We start from the raw sequence: 17687 nt of genomic DNA, 5'->3' as shown, positions 1-17687 counted from the left end.
GTATCTGCGGAGATTTGGCCACACCTACTCCTGGGCCGGCAAGTCCAAGTCCCTCTCCCACGTGGAGCGCCCCGGTCCCTTTACCCTCTCGCTTGCCATGGACCCAGTTTAGGAGGTGGGGTCGTGTTTGACCCCAGGAGTTAATCGGGGTAAGGTGAGGGGAGGGGACAAAGATTTGAGTGAAAATCCTTTTCCAAGTGGGACTCAAACAAGGTCTCAAACACTTCTCACCCCCTCACGTGCTCTTGATTCTGTTGTCTTAGTGTCGTTTATTTTGTCATCCTCACCCTCCCAGAGTCTGTAATACCAGGATTTATATGGAGACACTTTTTGGAAGTTGAACTCCAACATCTACTCCCCCCCCCACTCGCCGCCCGCGACCATAAAACAAAAGTAAAAACTACCAAGCGACTTTTCCAGGGAAACGAAGCGATTCTTACTGTCCCCCCAACTCCCATGTCGACCCCAACCCTTTTCCACAGTCCACGCCCCCACCCCCAAAGTCCAAGTCCGAAAGAGCTTTTGGGTGGGTGGAGACTTGCATTGATTCAATTTAGTTCACTCACACAGCACCCCGCCCCCCTTCTCAGGGGGTCCTGCTCCCAGGAGGGAGGAGATATAAGGACGATTTTTCTTTTATTTTAAAATAAGCTGCCCAGTGGCCCCCCCACCAACCCCCTCCCGCTTTTGCGCAGCCGGGGCTCGGGGGAGATGAGCGCACAAAAACGCGGTTTGCACGTGTGTCCGGCTTGGGCTGCGGGTGTGCGCAACTGGCGACTGTGTGTGTGTGTGTGAGTGTGCGCGCGCGCGCGAGTGTGTCTCTGTGTGTGCTTTCTTGTTCTCTTACAGGGTACAATGTTAAAAAGCCACCGCTAGTCGCCCCCAGTGCTCCGACTCTCTGGGTCTTTTTGTCTCTAGTGCAGATTAAACGTCACGTCCGCACTTGAACTTGAATTTTATCCCATTGTACAGAGGCAGCCCCAGCCATAGAGAGACCGAGAGCTCCCAGAGAACCCGGACTCCGCCATCTTCACGTTGCAATCTATAGCTCCCAGTCTGCGCCCGCACCGACCCAGGCGCACTGGGCGAGCCGCCCCTCCGCCCCGCTCCCCCCGGGCCCGCGGCGCCAGGGGAGCGCTGGGGAGCGCTCGCGGGGACTCGGCAGCCCCTCCGGCCGGCGCCAGCCTGCCAGGTGAACTGGGAAGGAGCCTCTCCTGGTGTCCCCCCAGAGCCTCGGAAGGGTCAGTCTCCGAGAAAAAACAAAAACAAAAACAAAAACAGGCAGCCCGCAGAAAACCCAGAAACAACCGAACCGGGGCAGTTTTACATTGCTTTGGGTTTTTTGAGGGGGCGGGGTGAGGGGGTACGAGACAAGTCCCCAAGTTTTCTTTGCTTTTTTTTTTCCTTTGCTTTTTCTTCTTTTATTTTTTTATTTGTTTGCATTTTTTTTCCCCTCCTGGTAGAAGTGCGCTTTCCACCTACCAGACCCTGAAAGAAAGTGTCAGGAGCCAGTGCAAAATCCAGTTTAAGTTCAAGAAGACATTTGCAAGTGCAAGAGGCCAAGCAGTTTGAAGAAGTGTAAGAGATTTTTTTTCCTTCGAAAGAATATATTTTTAAAGAAACCAGCCAGTCCGCGGAAAGCAACAGCAGTTTTTTTTTTTTTGCCTCTTTTTCTTATTTTAGATCGAGAGGTTTTTCTTGCTTTTCTTCCCTTTTTTTTCTTTCTGCAAACAAAACAAAAAACAGCCTAGAAGAAAGAGCAAAATAAAGAAGAAGAAGAGGAGGAAGAGAGGGCAAGAGAGGAAGGGAAAAAAAACACCAACCCGGGCAGAGGAGGAGGTGCGGCGGCGGCGGCGGCGGCAGCGGCGCGGCGGCAGCGGCGGCGGCTCGGACCCCCTCCCCCGGCTCCCCCCATCAGTGCAGCTCTCCGGGCGATGCCAGAATAGATGCCGGGGCAATGTCCCGCCGCAAACAGGGCAACCCGCAGCACTTGTCCCAGAGGGAGCTCATCACCCGTAAGTGTCTGCGGAGTGCGCGCGAGGGGCCGGAGATGGGGCTCCGGGCGTCTGGGGCTGGGGACACCGAGCCCGGAACAGCCGAGCCGGGCCAGGCGCCGGGGCCGCCCGCTGGCTGGCAGTCTACGGCGTCGGCCTGGAGCATGGCGGGGGGCGGGGGCCATAGGAAAGTTTCTTTGCAGCCCGGGGAGTTGGGGCGCCGAGCAGCCGGACGCGCCTCGGGCTCGGGGGCCTGCGGAGCCGGCTCCGGGCCGGGGAGGGGGCATGCAGGCTGGAGGAGTGTGTGTGTGTGCGCGCCGAGCCCTGCTGGACGCTCGCCCCTCCGAGCGGCGTGTGTGGCGGCGGCGGCGCTGGTGGCGGGGTTTGGAGAGGAGGGGGAGGGGGCTGGGGGAGCGGAGGGGGAGGGGGAGCCGGGAAGTGGGGAAAAGTTGGCGAGCGCGTGGGTCCGCGCTGACGGCGCGGGCGGATGAGAGCGGGGTGCGCTCCGGCTGGGGGAGCCGTAGGGCCAGGGGCGGCCGCCGGCTCCGGGTCTCCGGTCCCTGCGCCCGGCCCAGCAGGGTGCCGGCCGCGCCAGTCCTAGGATTCCGCAGCCGCCTTTCTCTCCCCTCCTCCTGCTATTTGCAAAATAATCCAGCTGCGTGGCTGTTTGCCGGGCTCAAGCCCCCCTCCCCACCCCCCACTTCCCCACCTCCGTCTGTCTCCTGGGATGATCTTGTCTTCTTTCCCCCACTTCAAAAAAGGTGGGGGGATTGGGGTTGGTGAAAAATCCCCGCCACGAGGAAAAAAAAAAGGTTGTCAGTTAGGAGTGGGAAGAGAGTGATGCGCTTGTAAAATAGTAAAAGAAAAAAAAAGAAAAAAAGGAGACCCATCAATCTTGTATCCATCTTTCTATCTCAGTATCTTTCATCTTTCCTATCTAAATAAACAAGGCAGGTCGCAGTGGAAATCCACCGGCTGAAATCGTGTAGATTTCAAGCATGTGGCTGGGCGGGCAAAGTCAGGCAGCGGGGCAAGACAAGCAGCAGCTTCCACCGTCCCTGTTGGGTTTATTTAGCAGAGGGGAAAAGCGAGCGCGAGCGGGCGAGGTACGGTGTTTGCAGGGGAGCCTGCCCCGGGTCCCCGCACACTTGCACCGGGAAGGTGGCTTTGCGGCGCTCCCCGCCCGCCGCAGCCCGCGGGGCGGCTTCTTCGCTGCGCGCGAACATTTCCCCGCCGTTCTTTCTCTCGCGGTGCCTGGGTCGCCGTTCCTTTTTTTTTTTTTTTTTTTTTTTTTTTACTGCAATAGAAATAAAACATCCTCTGGGTGCCATCGAGACCGCGGGCAGGTTATATGCCTGCAATCCGCCGCGCACCTCGCCGGGCTGGGGCCGGGCTGCCCGCGCGGAGCTAGAGAGGGCTGCGCGCCCAGCCACCGCAGAGGACTGGCTGCCGGGCGGCCGAGAGCCGAATATTTATGTTATATTTTAAAAAATTTAAATAAATAAATAAATATATAAAGGGGTTCTCCCCTCCCCTGAAAACCCAGCATAGGAGCCATCTGCTCGGAGCAATTGCTGTTGCCATCTCTCCTTTGTTACAGCAGACACATTAGTAAGAATTTGTGGATTTATTATGATTTTTTTTGGGGGGGGGGAATAGAAATTAAAGTGGGATCCGCCAGGGGAGAGGGATGCCTCTTTGGAGGAAGGGAAGAGGACTTCTCTTTTATTTTTCGCCATTGTAACACCAAAGAAGACTCGCCGGCTGCGTTTAAAACAAAATGTTTTGCAGCTAGATTTGAGCTTGGTTTGATCAAGGTCTTTTTTGCCAGTTGACATTTCGATCCTTTACCAAGCCACAGCAATCGCTTATTCTACACCCTTCCCCGTTTAGATGGGGTGGTTGTTAAAACGTCTATACTTGCAGAGGCTTAATTTCTCCAGGAGGCAATTTACCCCACGTAGCCTCTGTATAATTGCAAGGGTTGTTTTTGAGGAGGGGGAATTGGGGGGGTCGGGGAAGGGGGAGTGGATGGGGGTGCACTGCCAAGCTGGCAGCAGCGGCGAGCCAGGAGTGGTTGCAGTTGTGTGTAAGGGGAAGAAGCAGGTAGGTTCGCTTTGCTTTGGCTCTCCTTCTCCTGGCATTCCTGGGACATCAGGCGAGAGCCCTGGCCAGAGGACTGGTGGCAGCTGGGCATGGGGGTGAGGGGTGCCTGGTGCAGCACTTTCCCATCCTTCATTTGTTCCCTGTCTCGCTCAGCCCTGCTCAGAGCCGCGCTGGGGAAAGCCAGCTGACACTGGAGCAGTGGCAGGGAGGGAAAAAGAGAGAGGCAAAGGAGAAGAGAGGTGGAGAGAAAAAGGGGAAGGAGACCAGAGGGCAAAGGAAAGCCGGCCTGCCTTTGAGGGGCACACGGAGCCCAGGCTATGTGTACAGGTTTAAGCTAGGAGAGTGGTCCAACCAGTTTTCAGACAAGGCTATTTATTATCCAAAAGCAGCTGGCTTTTCGTCTGTCCTGTGTCACCCGGGAGGGAGGTGGGAGAGCAAGCAGGGGAAAGGCAGGAATGGGGTGCACTTTAGCCTCTCTGGCCTCTGGAAGTGCCTCTCCACAAATGATGCAGGAGCCGTGGATTCAGGGTGCTTTGGAGCCCTGGCTGGCAAAGCGGGTGCTGTCGCATCCTCTACTTGGGGTTCACATTTTAGATTTTAAATGCAAAAGATACCCCTTAAAACATGGTACATCTTTATCAGTTGGGTGGCAGCTCCTGGGCCTGTGGGGCAGCAACCTCAGGTCCTTCAGGGATGATGCAACTGCAAATAACTGATGGCCTGGGAAACAAGAGGGCACACAAATAGCACGCATGGTCTTTGTGGGTGGGTGGCGGGGGGGGGGGGGGGGGGAGGGGAGAGGGGGGAGGGAGCGTCTGAGAAGGGCTCCATAATGAGCTAGTTAAATTTACAGACAGGGCCAGGGACAAGAGGAGTGAGGTAAAAAAGAGTGAGAGACAGCTGGTGATGGAAACCTGGGCTTCTGGTTTGCTTCAAAATGTTTGACCCAGATGGATATGGCTTTTAAAAGCAGAGGACAGACACAGCTATTAATAAAAAACAAACACAAAACAACACAGTGGCAATCGTGCCGAGGGGAGGTTAAGGGGGATTGGCTGACCACGCAGAGGAAAGGGCCAGAGCCCGCTGTGCCAGACAGGGCCAGGGTGAAGGGAAGAGTACTTAAATCCAAGAAGGAGCTTGATGCTTTCTGAAGAGACCAAGGAAAATAAGATGTCCACGGTAAACTGCGTAACCCCAATCAAGGTGATTTTCTCAACAACCCACCAACAGGTTTCCTAGGAAGATTAGTAATTTTCCGTATGAATTCACGATTTTGTAAAACAACTAGAGACCCAAGATTCAATGCAAAAGTTAGGCTAACTGTGTTAATTCCATGGTTACCTTTTAAATTAGGTTTTGCTGTAGCTGTGTGTTTTGAAGGCAGCGGTGCTCACAATTATCTTAACTCCCCAGGGTAGAGTATATCTCCAGTGGTCCACATGTCTTTCAAAATTGGGCCTCTGATAAATTTCATAAGACATAGCCCTCTTTTTTTTTTTTTTTGGTTAGTTGGTGGGGGGGAGTGAAGTTCCTCTCCCTTCTGCACAGAAGGGAACCCCATATCATTAGAAGTGTGATATAAGTCAGCTGCTCTGATTCAATGGGAGAATAAAAACGTGTTCACCAAAGGTGTTATGCCAGGCTGATTTTATTCATTTGTAATTCACACCTGAGAGAAACCAGCCGTGAGCATATTTTAACAACCCCTAATATTTTTAAAGGGTCTTTTTTCCCTACCTGAATGATATGATGTACATATACATATTTCTTTTCTTTTTTTTTGATGGGGAGGTTGCTATCTGCCTGTGCTTGGCCTTGGCGATTTTTTGTCTGGCCTTTGAAATATTTCATAACAGAAAACTAGTCATTTCTGAAGTGCTGGGGTGAATGCAGTTGCTTTTGTGAAGCCGGCCTTAGAGACATCGAGGCTGGGTTAGCTGGTTGGGTGTGTTGTGTCAGTGACCAGTGTGGAGGGCTTAATGGGTCCTAGTCAACCCAAGGGAAGGCTAACTTTGGGTGCATTTGAGAATAATTAGAATTATGTCTCAGGTGAGACGGAAGCACAGAAAACAGTCGTTTACAGATACCAGTTTCTAGCGCCTTCTCAGAATGGAGTTCTTGGCACTGTCTTATAGCTTAGAACACGGCTTGCACCAGCCTTCACTTATCCCCTTTTCATCTCCTATCTCGATTGCTTTGCATTCTCTGTTGCTTGTTGTGATAAAATACTTTCCAAAATAAACTTTCAGTTGAATTGGCTTTTGGTTGATGGCAAGCTGAAACGCCGAGCCGCGCCTAGCGCCACTTGGCAGCTAGGGGGAGCTCGGTGCCCGTGTCATGGCTTGGCGCCTCCGCTACAATGGGCTAGGAACGGGCTTCCATTAGCAGCGGCGGCAGTTTACGTTGCTGCAAAATATCTTAAGTGTGAAGTTGTAATATTGATTTTCCAGCAGAGATTTGTGCAGGACAAAATGAGAATATAAGTTTGAGAAATCTATTTTCAAGCTATCGCCATTGATTTACAAGCCCTCACTTGGCAGATGGGGGCATTTTCTTTTTCTTTGATTTTCTTTCTTTCTTTTTTAACAATTAAAATTGTGAGTTTTGAATGGGTGTGTTTTCCCTGATTCGTCCGTGGTCTTGACGTTCTGAAAATTCTGCTGCGTTATTAAGGCGCTGGTGATCGGGCTGGGGAGGTCTGGGGAAGGCGTACTGCTCATTTCTGTCTTGCATGTCACAGACCCAGGGAACAGTCGAGAGTTGCTGCTTTTGGGAGTCGTGTACCTAAAACAACTTGATGAATGGAAATCCTTTTAGCTCAAATTTTATGACACTTGGATTCTCAATTCCATTTATTAGGTAATGTTCCCACTGAACTAATGGAAATAGCACCGTTCCCCAAAGATTTGAAATGCCGACTCAAATAACATGTAAAACTTTGTTTGGAAAGAGTATGTGATTGCTAGAGCCAGTGTTGATCACATCTTTCACCCCAAACAGTTGTCCTTTATGGATGGCTTTTAATGACAGGATTTCTCCCCTAAACATGTAATCTAGTGATGGGGAATATATGTGCTTTTGATCATAGGATTTCTAGATTTATAATGTCTTCTTTCCCAAGTTGAAGAAATCTGCAGACTGCACCCTGAGTCTTATGCTAGAGTTCAATATATGAGCAGAAGAGGTTACCCTGCGACAGGAAAGAGTGCTTTATTCTAACCTGAAAGAGAAATAAATTAGGTCAGACAAAAGCCTAGCGCTGTCGTCAGCTGGAGAAAGAGCCTTCACTCTCCAGTACAGAGGGCCAGCAATTTATCTGATGATTTCTCTACTTCATTTAATGTTTGAATCGAGCCAGTTGTAAGCATGTAGTGGCAGCGAGCTCACTGGACCACTCAGAGATGAAGAGGCACGGTGACCTCGAAGTCTTGGGCCGGACGGTGGTCTCTGAGCTGCAGAAAACCGTTAAAAATCAGTTTAGCAATCTCCAATCCTTTGCCTTAGAACTCAGGGGAGTTTCACAAGCTGTAACTAAACACAGATCATAGATAAGACAATGCAGGAAAAAATATATGGGGGAGGGAATGGGAGGGGGTCAGGTTCTTGTCCGTTGGAGACTCTGCTTCATCTCCCATGGCTTAAGGATGGACCTTCTGGCTGCCTGGTTAGGCCTCACCTTTAGCTGAAACTCTCCAAAGACTTTGGCCTCTAGGTTAATGTTGGCTTCACATCTGGGGAGGACGAGGAGAAAGTAAATGGTCTTTGGGGACTGTACCCTGCACCACATGGTTGAGTTATTGATACCGGCTGAGCATCTTTCTCTGAAGACGGTGTTAGCTGTAGATACACTTTTGTATTTATTAATGGGGAAGGGTACAGAAGACACTAGGAATGAATGTCTGTGTCATCCAGCTGCCGTGAGTATGCTTTGTCACTTTGCGGCACTCTTTTGACTCAGGCCATTTGGCCTGAGGTCCTGGGTGCTCTGTCCTGTCCCTACTCCCTGATCCCACTCAGCTTCCTTCCGGTCCCAGGGAGCCAAATGTCAGGCAGATGTGCTCAGGCTCGGTCCCCCTGTTTCTCCATCCCTCCCCAAGAAACGCCGTGTGCTGACTGCCTCCCTTGAGCAAGTATGTTTCCCAGGGCGTGGGTAAAAAGTGCCGAGAGCAGGCTATTTGGAGACGCGTGGAAAGAGAAGGACACATTTCTTGCGTCTTCTGCACAAGCCAGTGAGGAGGGTGAGCAGAGCAGCCTCGTTTTTTACTGGCAAAAGTGACACTAGATGGAGGCTTGATGAATGGTGCCACATTCACGGGATGTTGGTCCAGCATTTTGACATATGCTAGTCTTTTGTGCAGTTGCTGAAAATCAAGAAATTCATTCTTTTTTCTTTTTCTTGTGGCAGCTGATAATTTGCTTGGGTGTTGAATAGCCAGCCTGAGCTATTTTACTGTAATGAAATCCCAGACCACACAAAATTAAGTCACTTCAAAGTAAAAAAAGAAAAAAAAAATCCTCTCTTTTACATAACTTCTTTTTTATGGCCCCCTTCCACTTATTTTATTGAAATACAAATAAATACATTTGTGAAATGTTCTAATGAGTTTTCTACTAAAACAACACTCAGAAATGACTCAAGAAAAGTTGAGTGCCAATATTATTGTGATTAACATGTGCCTCAGAAATGGATGCACTGCTAAGAATTAAAAAAAAGGGGGGGTCATGTTTAAATTCCTACCTTGGAAAAGAGATGTCAAAAGCACTCCTGCCCTTGCTATTTGCTGTTGGCCTCAGATAATCCAAACTCCTTCAGCTAAAGCCTTGAGGTCCAGTGTCCTGTGTGGAAGCCCTTCTTTTCTTCCGCACCTTTGAAAAAAGCATAATGTTAAATAAAAACAAATCTCTTCATTTGCCCACAAAGAGTGCTTTTTAATCACATCGTTAGGAGCCCGTTGTGGCTCTGAAGATTGAAGGCATTTGCAGTTTTATAGAACCTGCTAAATGTGTTGAGAAGGATTGCTATCGTGGTAAATCTTTTCCTTTTCTTTTTCTTTAAAGCGCCTATTTTATTTGTCAAGACTTTTATTTGTAACCTTTTAGTAATGGCTGAGACCTGTGAATATACCTGAGTATGTTTGCCTTATTCACTTGTTCTTTTTTCTGCTCTTGTGCTGGGGAGACCCAGACTCCTGGGCTCAGTTTTTCGGGTTCTGGAGAGGTGTGTGCAGTGGGGGAGAGAAGGCGGTTGGACTCCATAGAGCAACTGAGGATATTTTTCGGGGAGCTGCTTAAGCATCCTAAAATTAGGCTGTAGTCCTGCAAACAATCTGTACACAGGGAGGCCCTCCCCAAACATTCGACTTTCCCGCCTGGAGTCTGTAGACCAGAAGGTATGGGAGTGAGCCTCTTCCTGTATCTAAAACCTCTTCACGGATCTGGAGTTTCCACCTCCTGGCCTGCAGGCCAGGCCCAAAGTTTCCGCTGCTGGCGGAGTCAGCGGGACCCTGGTCATTTTCCTGGGAAGCCCACACTGGGAAGCATGTTTTGCACCGGCCGCCTTCCCTTGCTCTCCCTCTCACATGTCAGAAACGGCGATCGAGGTGTGTGCCTCAGCTGAGGAGGGGCAGACAGGACCTCATGGGGTGGTGGCTGTGGTATGCATCTGTCCCTCCAGGGAGGCAGCCTTTGGAGGGTGTCAGGAGGGTGCAGAGCTGACCTGGAGCAGGCTGGACTCCTCTGACCGTCTGCTGAGAGGGTCGAGGGTCAGGACAGAGAGGCGTGATCTGGGTCTTGCTTCCTGCTTCAGACTCTGCCTGGCTGTGCCTTCCCAGGGTCCCCACCCCCAACTTGTGTCCTAATAACCCTTCGAGACCCCCTGTGGACATCCTCCTGACACCCGCCTCCCTCTTATCTCCATTTCCTTGTCTGCCGGGCACTTCATTATTCCCTCCGTAAGGGGAACTTCATAAAATCTCTTGTCGTGCCTTTAAGCGTCATCTAGTCATAGATTATTTTCTCCACCAAGAATTGATTCCTGCTCTCTCCCCCTCCACCCTTCTCCTCCCCCCTCCCTACGGTTGTTATTTTCCCTTGGATCCAATAAATTAAAAATGGATGGCAGCTCAGAAAGTGTTGTGCTCCGTCGAGTGTGCGTGTGGTGGCGTTTCCGTGTCGCCTGGAGTCCCAGCCCCTCCCCAAGTGTTCACGGAGAGGAGATGAAAAGATCTCTTCGTAGATTATGGGTAAGCACGGGCTTGCTGGCAAGAGCTCCCTCTTCGTAGGAAGCAGGTGTAAAGTCTCCAGTCGGATGCAGAGCTCGGGCGGATGGATGCTGAACATTTCTTGTAAACATGCGTACACATCATGATGGCGGTTGTGACGTTGGTGGCACACGATTTTAAGAGCCTGGGACCCATCCCCCCACATCCTTCCCTTTCCCACCCCCGTCATCACTGAAACAATAATTCTGTGTATGTTTCTCCTGGACTGTAGCTTAGCCATTAAAGATAAGAGAGTTGGATTTGAATTAATGCAGGGTAAGGAGGAGCAGCAGCCCATGTACTGTGTATGTAGCAATGCACATGTGTGTGTGCAGGCAGCCACGCACATGCCTGTGCTCTGGGGACAGCAGGCAGCAGACCTCTCGGCTGGAGTTTCCCTAAGGGCAGGTGCATGGGCAGTTGTTAGAGATGGGCCAGGGAGGGTGGGGTCCTTGGCACCCTGTGTGTGGGGGAGTCACTGGCCAGGTAAGGCCCTGTTGAAAGCTTGTAGCTGCTGGGGGCTTGTTGGCTGCTTGGCTGGGCCTGTGTTAACGATGTCTTTCCATTTCTGTCTTCTGACTCAAATTCCTTCCCAGCAAAGCCGAGGCATGGCGAAGTTTGTCCTGGGATCAAGTGCTTCCCCTTTCACTTAACAACGATGTCCATTATTATTTGTGATTGCTTCTAAATGCATTTACCAGCTGGGAGGAGGCCTGGCCTTGTAAATAAAATGTGGTTTTGTTGTAAAAGAAAATCTAACTCGTGTGTTTGTGTGTGTGTGTGTGTAAATACAGATTTGTCCCTGCACTTTAGGATTTAGCATTTCAGAATCCGCCTCAGCCCTCTGATATCTGCCTTTTGAACAAGTCTGCTGCATCCATTCATTTTTCCTCTTAATGAGTCAAACATTTCAGCAATTGCTCTACTTTATTCGGCTCATAATATATTGAGAGCAGCAATATTCTGCAGGGCTGCCCGACACTTGGGGAGCTTTTCATGAAAGCAGAGATCATCTCAGAGGAAAACCTCATCTTGGCTTTATTTTTTTAAGGCCCGAGTTTGCTGGACAAGACTGCATGAGGGGCTGGTCTGTAGGGTCTGGGAATTTGAAAGACTGTTTTCATTGGTCTTTTTCCTGGTGCTTTTTTGTCTCTGGGTGGCAGGTTGGACCACTCTGCCTGTTAGAACAGAGGCCTGGCTCTCTGAGGCTGTGCAGAGCCGGGAGACTCAGGTGTCCATAGGGCAGAGAAAGAGGGGTGTCACTTTGCCCTTCCCAGGGCTTGGCTTTCTCCCTTTATTTCTTCCATTATCGATACAGTTCTAAGGAGGGACACATGCACACATATGCAGGCACCCTACACGCCTAGCTTGGTATCTGCCTGCCAGCGGAAGTGAAACCACAGTCTTTGGGGGTGTCTACAAAGGCCTTGAACGTGAGCTTTCAGGCCCACTTGGTCCACTTACTCTGACCCAGAAATTTGGGGCTGGGGGTGACTCTGCTGCCTGATGTTGAGGGTGACCTTGCTACCTTCCTGGGAAGTGTCGCACACAGCAGGCCAAGGCGCAGCGCCACAGCCTGGGTGGTGGGGAGAGGAAACCCCGTTCTTTGGAATCGGGTGAACACCCTGTCATCTCAGGGGGTTTGACTTTCAACGCTGAAAGTGGGAAGGGAAGGAGATATTTTTTGTTTGTTTCTTTTCCTCCCAGACTCCCTTAGAGGCAGTGAGTTGGATCTCTGGTCTGGGACGTGGAGATCCCAGCTCAGAACTGAGCCCTGGAGGCCTGGATAATCCTGGGGCTGTCTCGGGGACGCCAGCAGGGCCTGGCTCCCAGGTTGGTTGGCTGTTAGGACTTAACGCAGAAATCAGAGCTGCAGCACAGCAAACGGCTTTGGACACCTTCAAACTCAATTACGGGGGCTCGCAGGGCTGCTGCATGAGGAAAGTGAAAAGGCAGAGACTGCCAAAAAAAGGAAAGAAGACCAGATGTTACCAAAAATAAAAAAATAAAAGAAAAAGGAGAGAAAGGAAAAAGTACTGGTACACAGTCTTGGCAAAAGACGAAGCTGAGGAGGAGGGGTGCTTGCGAACAGGCATGTGTGACCTCTGCTAATTTTTAAATTCATCTGTGTTTCTTTTGAATTAGAAAATGAATTTGAAATTATGTAGTTGAAAACCTCCTAGCAGAGAGGAGATATTTAGGCTTGCTAGAACTCCTACTCAGGAGGGCGGACGAGGCTGAAAAAGTTAATAAAAAAGCAAACAAAAAAGTAAACCGAAGATTAAATTAAAAAAAACAAGAAAACCTCTTCGCCCTCAGAAAGGACGGTCCAGTTGGCCATGTGGATTTGTCGTTGTTCGTTTTTATCAAATCTTCCACTGATGCAGGAGTTTGCCAGGCCTGGACAGGGTGGTATTTAAAATAGTGCCAGGTACCGCACCTCGCCCCTGTTTCCTTTGAATTCTCAATTTCATTATGTCCTTTTTTGCTTTTCAGCTCATTTCTTTTGTGCCTCTCTCTCTATTTTTTAACAAAACAATATTTTGACATCCTCCTCCCATTTATTAGAGCACCTTCTGTAAAAATGGCGCACAATACATCCTTATATTTCTAAAGAACTGTTTTTACAGCGCTCTCCTTTGGCTCTGAAATTATGTATATGTAATTGGTAATTAAAGGTGCGAGCTTTTCAATATAAACAGTATTGCTCAATGTTAGATCATTAAAGGGAAAAAGAGACACCAAATAATTACCTTTTACATTCTGATAAACCGTTCACAGGAATCCACTCTTCCCTAGAATCTCTGTTCGGTGGGAAGGTTGTGATTACATTTTAACCATAGCAAAGCATCTTTTCATAAAATAAATTGGTAAATTAATTACGTGGCATTGTCTTCAAACCCCTTTTTAAGTAAACTCCTATTTCTTTTTAAAGTGTAATTAATGGTTTCTGGGACCGGCTTTGTGAGGACTGTTTCTTTACCTTGTAGGTTCTTTTTGTTAGAGAGATGCAGACAACAGATTTAGGATTTCCTCGTCTGCGGGGCGTTTTTGTACTGCCACATTTCTGATGCATTCTGCATTTAATTCATCGAGGGCTCTGTCTGCTTTTCTGTAACCACAGGTGGGATCTCAAATTGTAGTTTCTCTTCTCAGCGATACCTACGTCGCTACCTATCCACACATAGTTCATATGTGCGCGTTGTACGTCATGCATCGTCGTATATTCCGTATTCAGTTTCACACATGGACTCTCCTAGGCCCTGCATAGGCTCGTGTTCAGAAAATAGAGAACAGTGATTTATGTGTAGGATGGGAGATGCCACAGAATTTTTTCCTTAAATTATCTGTTCTTTGGCTCTGGCACTTCAATAACTTCACTGCCACGGAATGTATTTTTCTCCCTCCCATTCCTTCTCGCCGTTCCTCTGTGGTTTTCATTATCCTTTCCTAAATACCATACAACTTAAAATTTACCTGCCTCCTCGGGTTTCAGACCTTTGGCTGCCCTCTGGCTTCCCTGAAGACCCCGCCACTCGTGTCTTCTCTACGACTACTGACATTTGCTCTCGAAAAATTCCAGCCCGAATTTGCTCAGACCCCGAGGGGAATATGAAACCTCCACGCTGTCCACTTCTCTTTATTTATGACACTTTCGGCTGCCGAGTCTTCCCTTGAGGAGGTTGCTGCTTTTTGAGGCATTTATTAGCTTCCAAATATTTGGGTCCTAGGCTCCCTACTCCCTCCCCCCCAAAAAAAACCCAAGAGAAATCTATCGGCTGCTAAAGAAATATAAAAACATACAGTCCATTGAAAGTGTGGTTTGATATCTTCCAAGAAATGCTTTTGGAGTCTGGAGAATTTTCTTTCTTTCATTTTTCTGGGAGTGAAAATAAAATCAACAAACAGAAAAGGACAGTGGGGAGTTGATGAGTGTGGGGGAAATCTACAGAGAAATGGAAGTCTGACCGGGCCTCGGGTGCTTGGCAGGAGAGCCTGCTTCCCGACTCTGCAAGCCGGTTCCAGCCTCCCTTCTGCTGCAGTGCTTTCTCCTAAGATATTTTTTTTGGAACCTGACACTCACTTGTTGCTTTCTGAGCATGTGGGTTTCCTCCTCTCCTAAGGACGGGCCCTTAGACGCCCATCTGGGTTTCTGTTTTCTAGTTTGGTGTGTGGCCAGGTCCCAGGTAGAGGAATGTGAGTGGGATTCGCATGAATGGGGAGGGCATGAATGAAGGTGTAAGGGATGGGAGGGGTGGGGCTCCAGCCCAGCAGGGGGAAAGGGCTCCAGCTCACTGGTTCTCAGCCCTGGCTGCCCATTGGAATCACCTGGGGAGTCTGAAAGACTATTCCGATGTTTGTTCCCAGTGTAACTGATCAGGGGTGCTGCCTGCGCCTTGGGATTTTTCAAACCCTCCAGGTGATTCTCAGATGCTGGAAACTTTGAGAGACACGTCACGACCTCATGCTGTCAGCAGCCAGGGTGTGTGTGTATGCGTGTGTGTCCGTGTGTGTTCTTATACTACGTTGGGGAGAAACTGGCAGAAAATAAACTAGAATGCAGTAAGATCGGCACTACTTACGTGGCAATGCCCAGGGGGCACAACGTTGCTCCTAGAGCCTCAGTGTACCCATCTGTCCTGTGGGGGATGCTCACCAGCCCCCAACCCCGGGGAGGACCTGGTGAGCTCTGGCAGCCAGCAGCAGAGGGGGCTGCTTCTTGGTGGGGAAGGGGTGGACCGGAAGTTGGGTGCTGTGACCGCCTAAGCCCATCTCTATCTTCTCTGCCCCTTCCCTTTCTTCTTTCTGTCTCCAGCAGAGGCTGACCATGTGGAGGCCGCCATCCTCGAAGAAGATGAGGGTCTGGAGATAGAGGAGCCAAGTGGCCTGGGGCTGATGGTGGGTGGCCCCGACCCTGACCTGCTCACCTGTGGCCAGTGTCAAATGAACTTCCCCTTGGGGGACATCCTGGTTTTTATAGAGCACAAAAGGAAGCAGTGTGGCGGCAGCTTGGGTGCCTGCTATGACAAGGCCCTGGACAAGGACAGCCCGCCGCCCTCCTCACGCTCCGAGCTCAGGAAAGTGTCCGAGCCGGTGGAGATCGGGATCCAAGTCACCCCCGACGAAGATGACCACCTGCTCTCACCCACGAAAGGCATCTGTCCCAAGCAGGAGAACATTGCAGGTATGGGATGCTGCACTTGCCTGGTTGCTGTGGAAGCCACCTCCTGGGTCCCATGCCCTCTGCCTGAGTGTGCTGGTGCAGGGGAAGGCCCAGGGGCTTCCAGGATGGCCTCTGGGCCACCAGCCAGGGCTCCCCCTTTCTGAGGGTCCACCATCCAGGTGACCTTCAGGAGGAGACAGGCCTGGGGCTCGGGGAGGCCCAAATGGCTGATGGCTGCTGGCTTTTGGTGAGGGGACTCTGTCTTGGGGGCTAATCCAGAGGTGGTCAGAAGCACAGAATGAAAATTTGGAAGTCTGGTTGGCCCTCTCTTTGCTACTGATCTTGGCTTAGTCCCTGATTTTGAAGCTAGACAGTCTTGGGTTAGAGTTTGTCTTCACAACTTGGACATGTCAGTTTGCCCATCTGTGAAATGCAGCTAAGGAAACCCACCTCGTTAGGGTTGCTGTGAGGACGAATGAGCTGTTGCATGCGGCATGACCTGGTAGGCACTTAGGAATGGGAGTGCTCATTCTCTCCCCTCTCCTTTCTCTCTGGACTCAGTTTCCCATGTGTGAAATGAGGAGTTAGGCCCCCTGATCTCAGAGGTTGCTTCTGACATTGCCCGACCCCAGGGGCCGGTCCCAGGCAGGGGTGTGGGAACTTGTTGGAGCACTGTGCCCGTTGGGGGAGGTTGGATATGCCCTTTGACATGCTCACTCATTCGACCACTGGGACAGCTGGTTTTACCACCTTGAGAACAGGTCTAGGGCCCCTCTGTCCCCAGGCGTGGGTCTGCTCACCACAGTGAGTTAGCATGAAGTCCCTCCCTCTTGGCCAGCACCATGGCATGCTGGAGCCTCTTCCAGGGAGCCACTGCTCTCTGTGCAAACCAGAGTGTTTGTTTCTGGTTTATACTTCTGAGCCCAGGAGGCCTGGGGGAGAAAGGAGGGCCTGGTCAGCCTGGGTTCCCTAAAAAGCAGCAGCCTGTCCTGGAGCAAGATGGGCATCAGAGTTTATGCAGACGAGTCTTCAAATCCTGATGGTTGACTTTGGATTAGCCACTTCATGGGTCTGAGCCTCAGTTTCCCCATCTGTCAACAGAAAGTGATAATAGCAGCAGGCCTGGTGTGAGGAATAGATGAGCAGGGGCTCCTAATCAGTCTTTTGCCTGTGGCACTTGTCTCTCAGAGGTCTCCTCTGGCTCTGCGGCGTGCAAGTAGGTGGCTGGCTGGGGAAACGAGTGCATTGATCGTTACCATGCTTCCATCATGGAAGGTAGCATGCGCTCTGGAGGGACTCAGGCTTTGGATGCTTCTAGGAGGGTGAGATGGATGGGCATGGGCACTCATCAAGACCCATCACCCAGGACTCAGTCAGGGTAATGCTGCAAGCCTGTCTCCCCCACGTCTCCAAAGCTTTGTGACGCTGAGCCTCACTTTGCTCACCTGCACAAGGGGCTTAGTGAGCCCTCTCTTTTGTGGGGAGACTGTGGTGGTATGCAGAGTCCTGCAGCCTCATGCCAGGCACTGGGGAGACATCAGTGAACCAGATTGGCCTCTGGGCCTTGCCTTCTGATGGGTGCCCTAGCATGAAGTGTCTCATACACTTTCCAAGATGCAAGGGGCTTTGAGACATGTCCAGGCCACCGGCATGTAAACACTGGCTTCTCAGAGTGCTGTGCACACCTGAGCAGCGTCTCTTCACCGGGCTGAGCCATCAGGCAAGAGAGGTGCTGAGTCCCTTTTGTCTTTGTTGGTCCACATTCCAGGGACAGTTTTACCTGTAGTATCGACGCCTGGCCTCAGTGCACATCGATCTTTCAGGGGTGGCCTTGCTAGGGAGACTCGGGCCGCCTATTTACGTTTCCATGGAAAGATTTGCTGCTTTTGCCAAAAACATCCAAATCCTCATTTCACATTGAAGGCATTTCCCAATGAGAGGCTGCAGATCACTGTGGCAGGTTTGTTTAAGAAAGTGACTAAATGTGATTTCATAAAAGGCAAAGCTAATCTCCAAGGCAGCTTTGTCCTCATCCTTCCACACCCTGGCCCCCCTGTTTTTTTTTTTTTTTTTTCCAGGTTGTGATACTGCAGCAGCCCACAGTATCTTTATTTTATGTGTGACGAAAGATACTCTTGGCCTTTCTGTTCAGCAACAGGA

The 17687-nt window shown here is 50.3% G+C and overlaps 1 protein-coding gene across 4 annotated transcripts in view; it reads left to right on the top strand.

Annotated features, from left to right (window-relative positions):
- The first annotated feature begins 467 nt into the window (after nt 1–467).
- The window catches only part of BCL11B (BCL11 transcription factor B), a 100878-nt gene continuing 83658 nt past the window's right edge, over nt 468–17687 (top strand). Inside the window, exons 1-2 of one of the 4 annotated variants that reach the window (XM_031002024.3) lie at nt 468–2015; nt 15183–15548. In XM_031002024.3, coding sequence (XP_030857884.1) covers nt 1958–2015; nt 15183–15548 — 424 coding nt within the window. In that variant the 5' untranslated portion in view covers nt 468–1957. Of the gene's footprint in view, nt 2016–15179; nt 15549–17687 lie in introns of all 4 variants that reach the window. The other 3 variants (XM_031002023.3, XM_031002026.3, XM_031002025.3) reach the window with 3 other exon arrangements.

This window comes from Gorilla gorilla, chromosome 15 (assembly GCF_029281585.2).
Source record: "Gorilla gorilla gorilla isolate KB3781 chromosome 15, NHGRI_mGorGor1-v2.1_pri, whole genome shotgun sequence".
Lineage (NCBI taxonomy): Eukaryota > Metazoa > Chordata > Mammalia > Primates > Hominidae > Gorilla > Gorilla gorilla.
The sequence above is the reverse complement of the archived record's forward strand: the minus strand, read 5'-3'. Positions and strand labels throughout refer to the sequence as shown.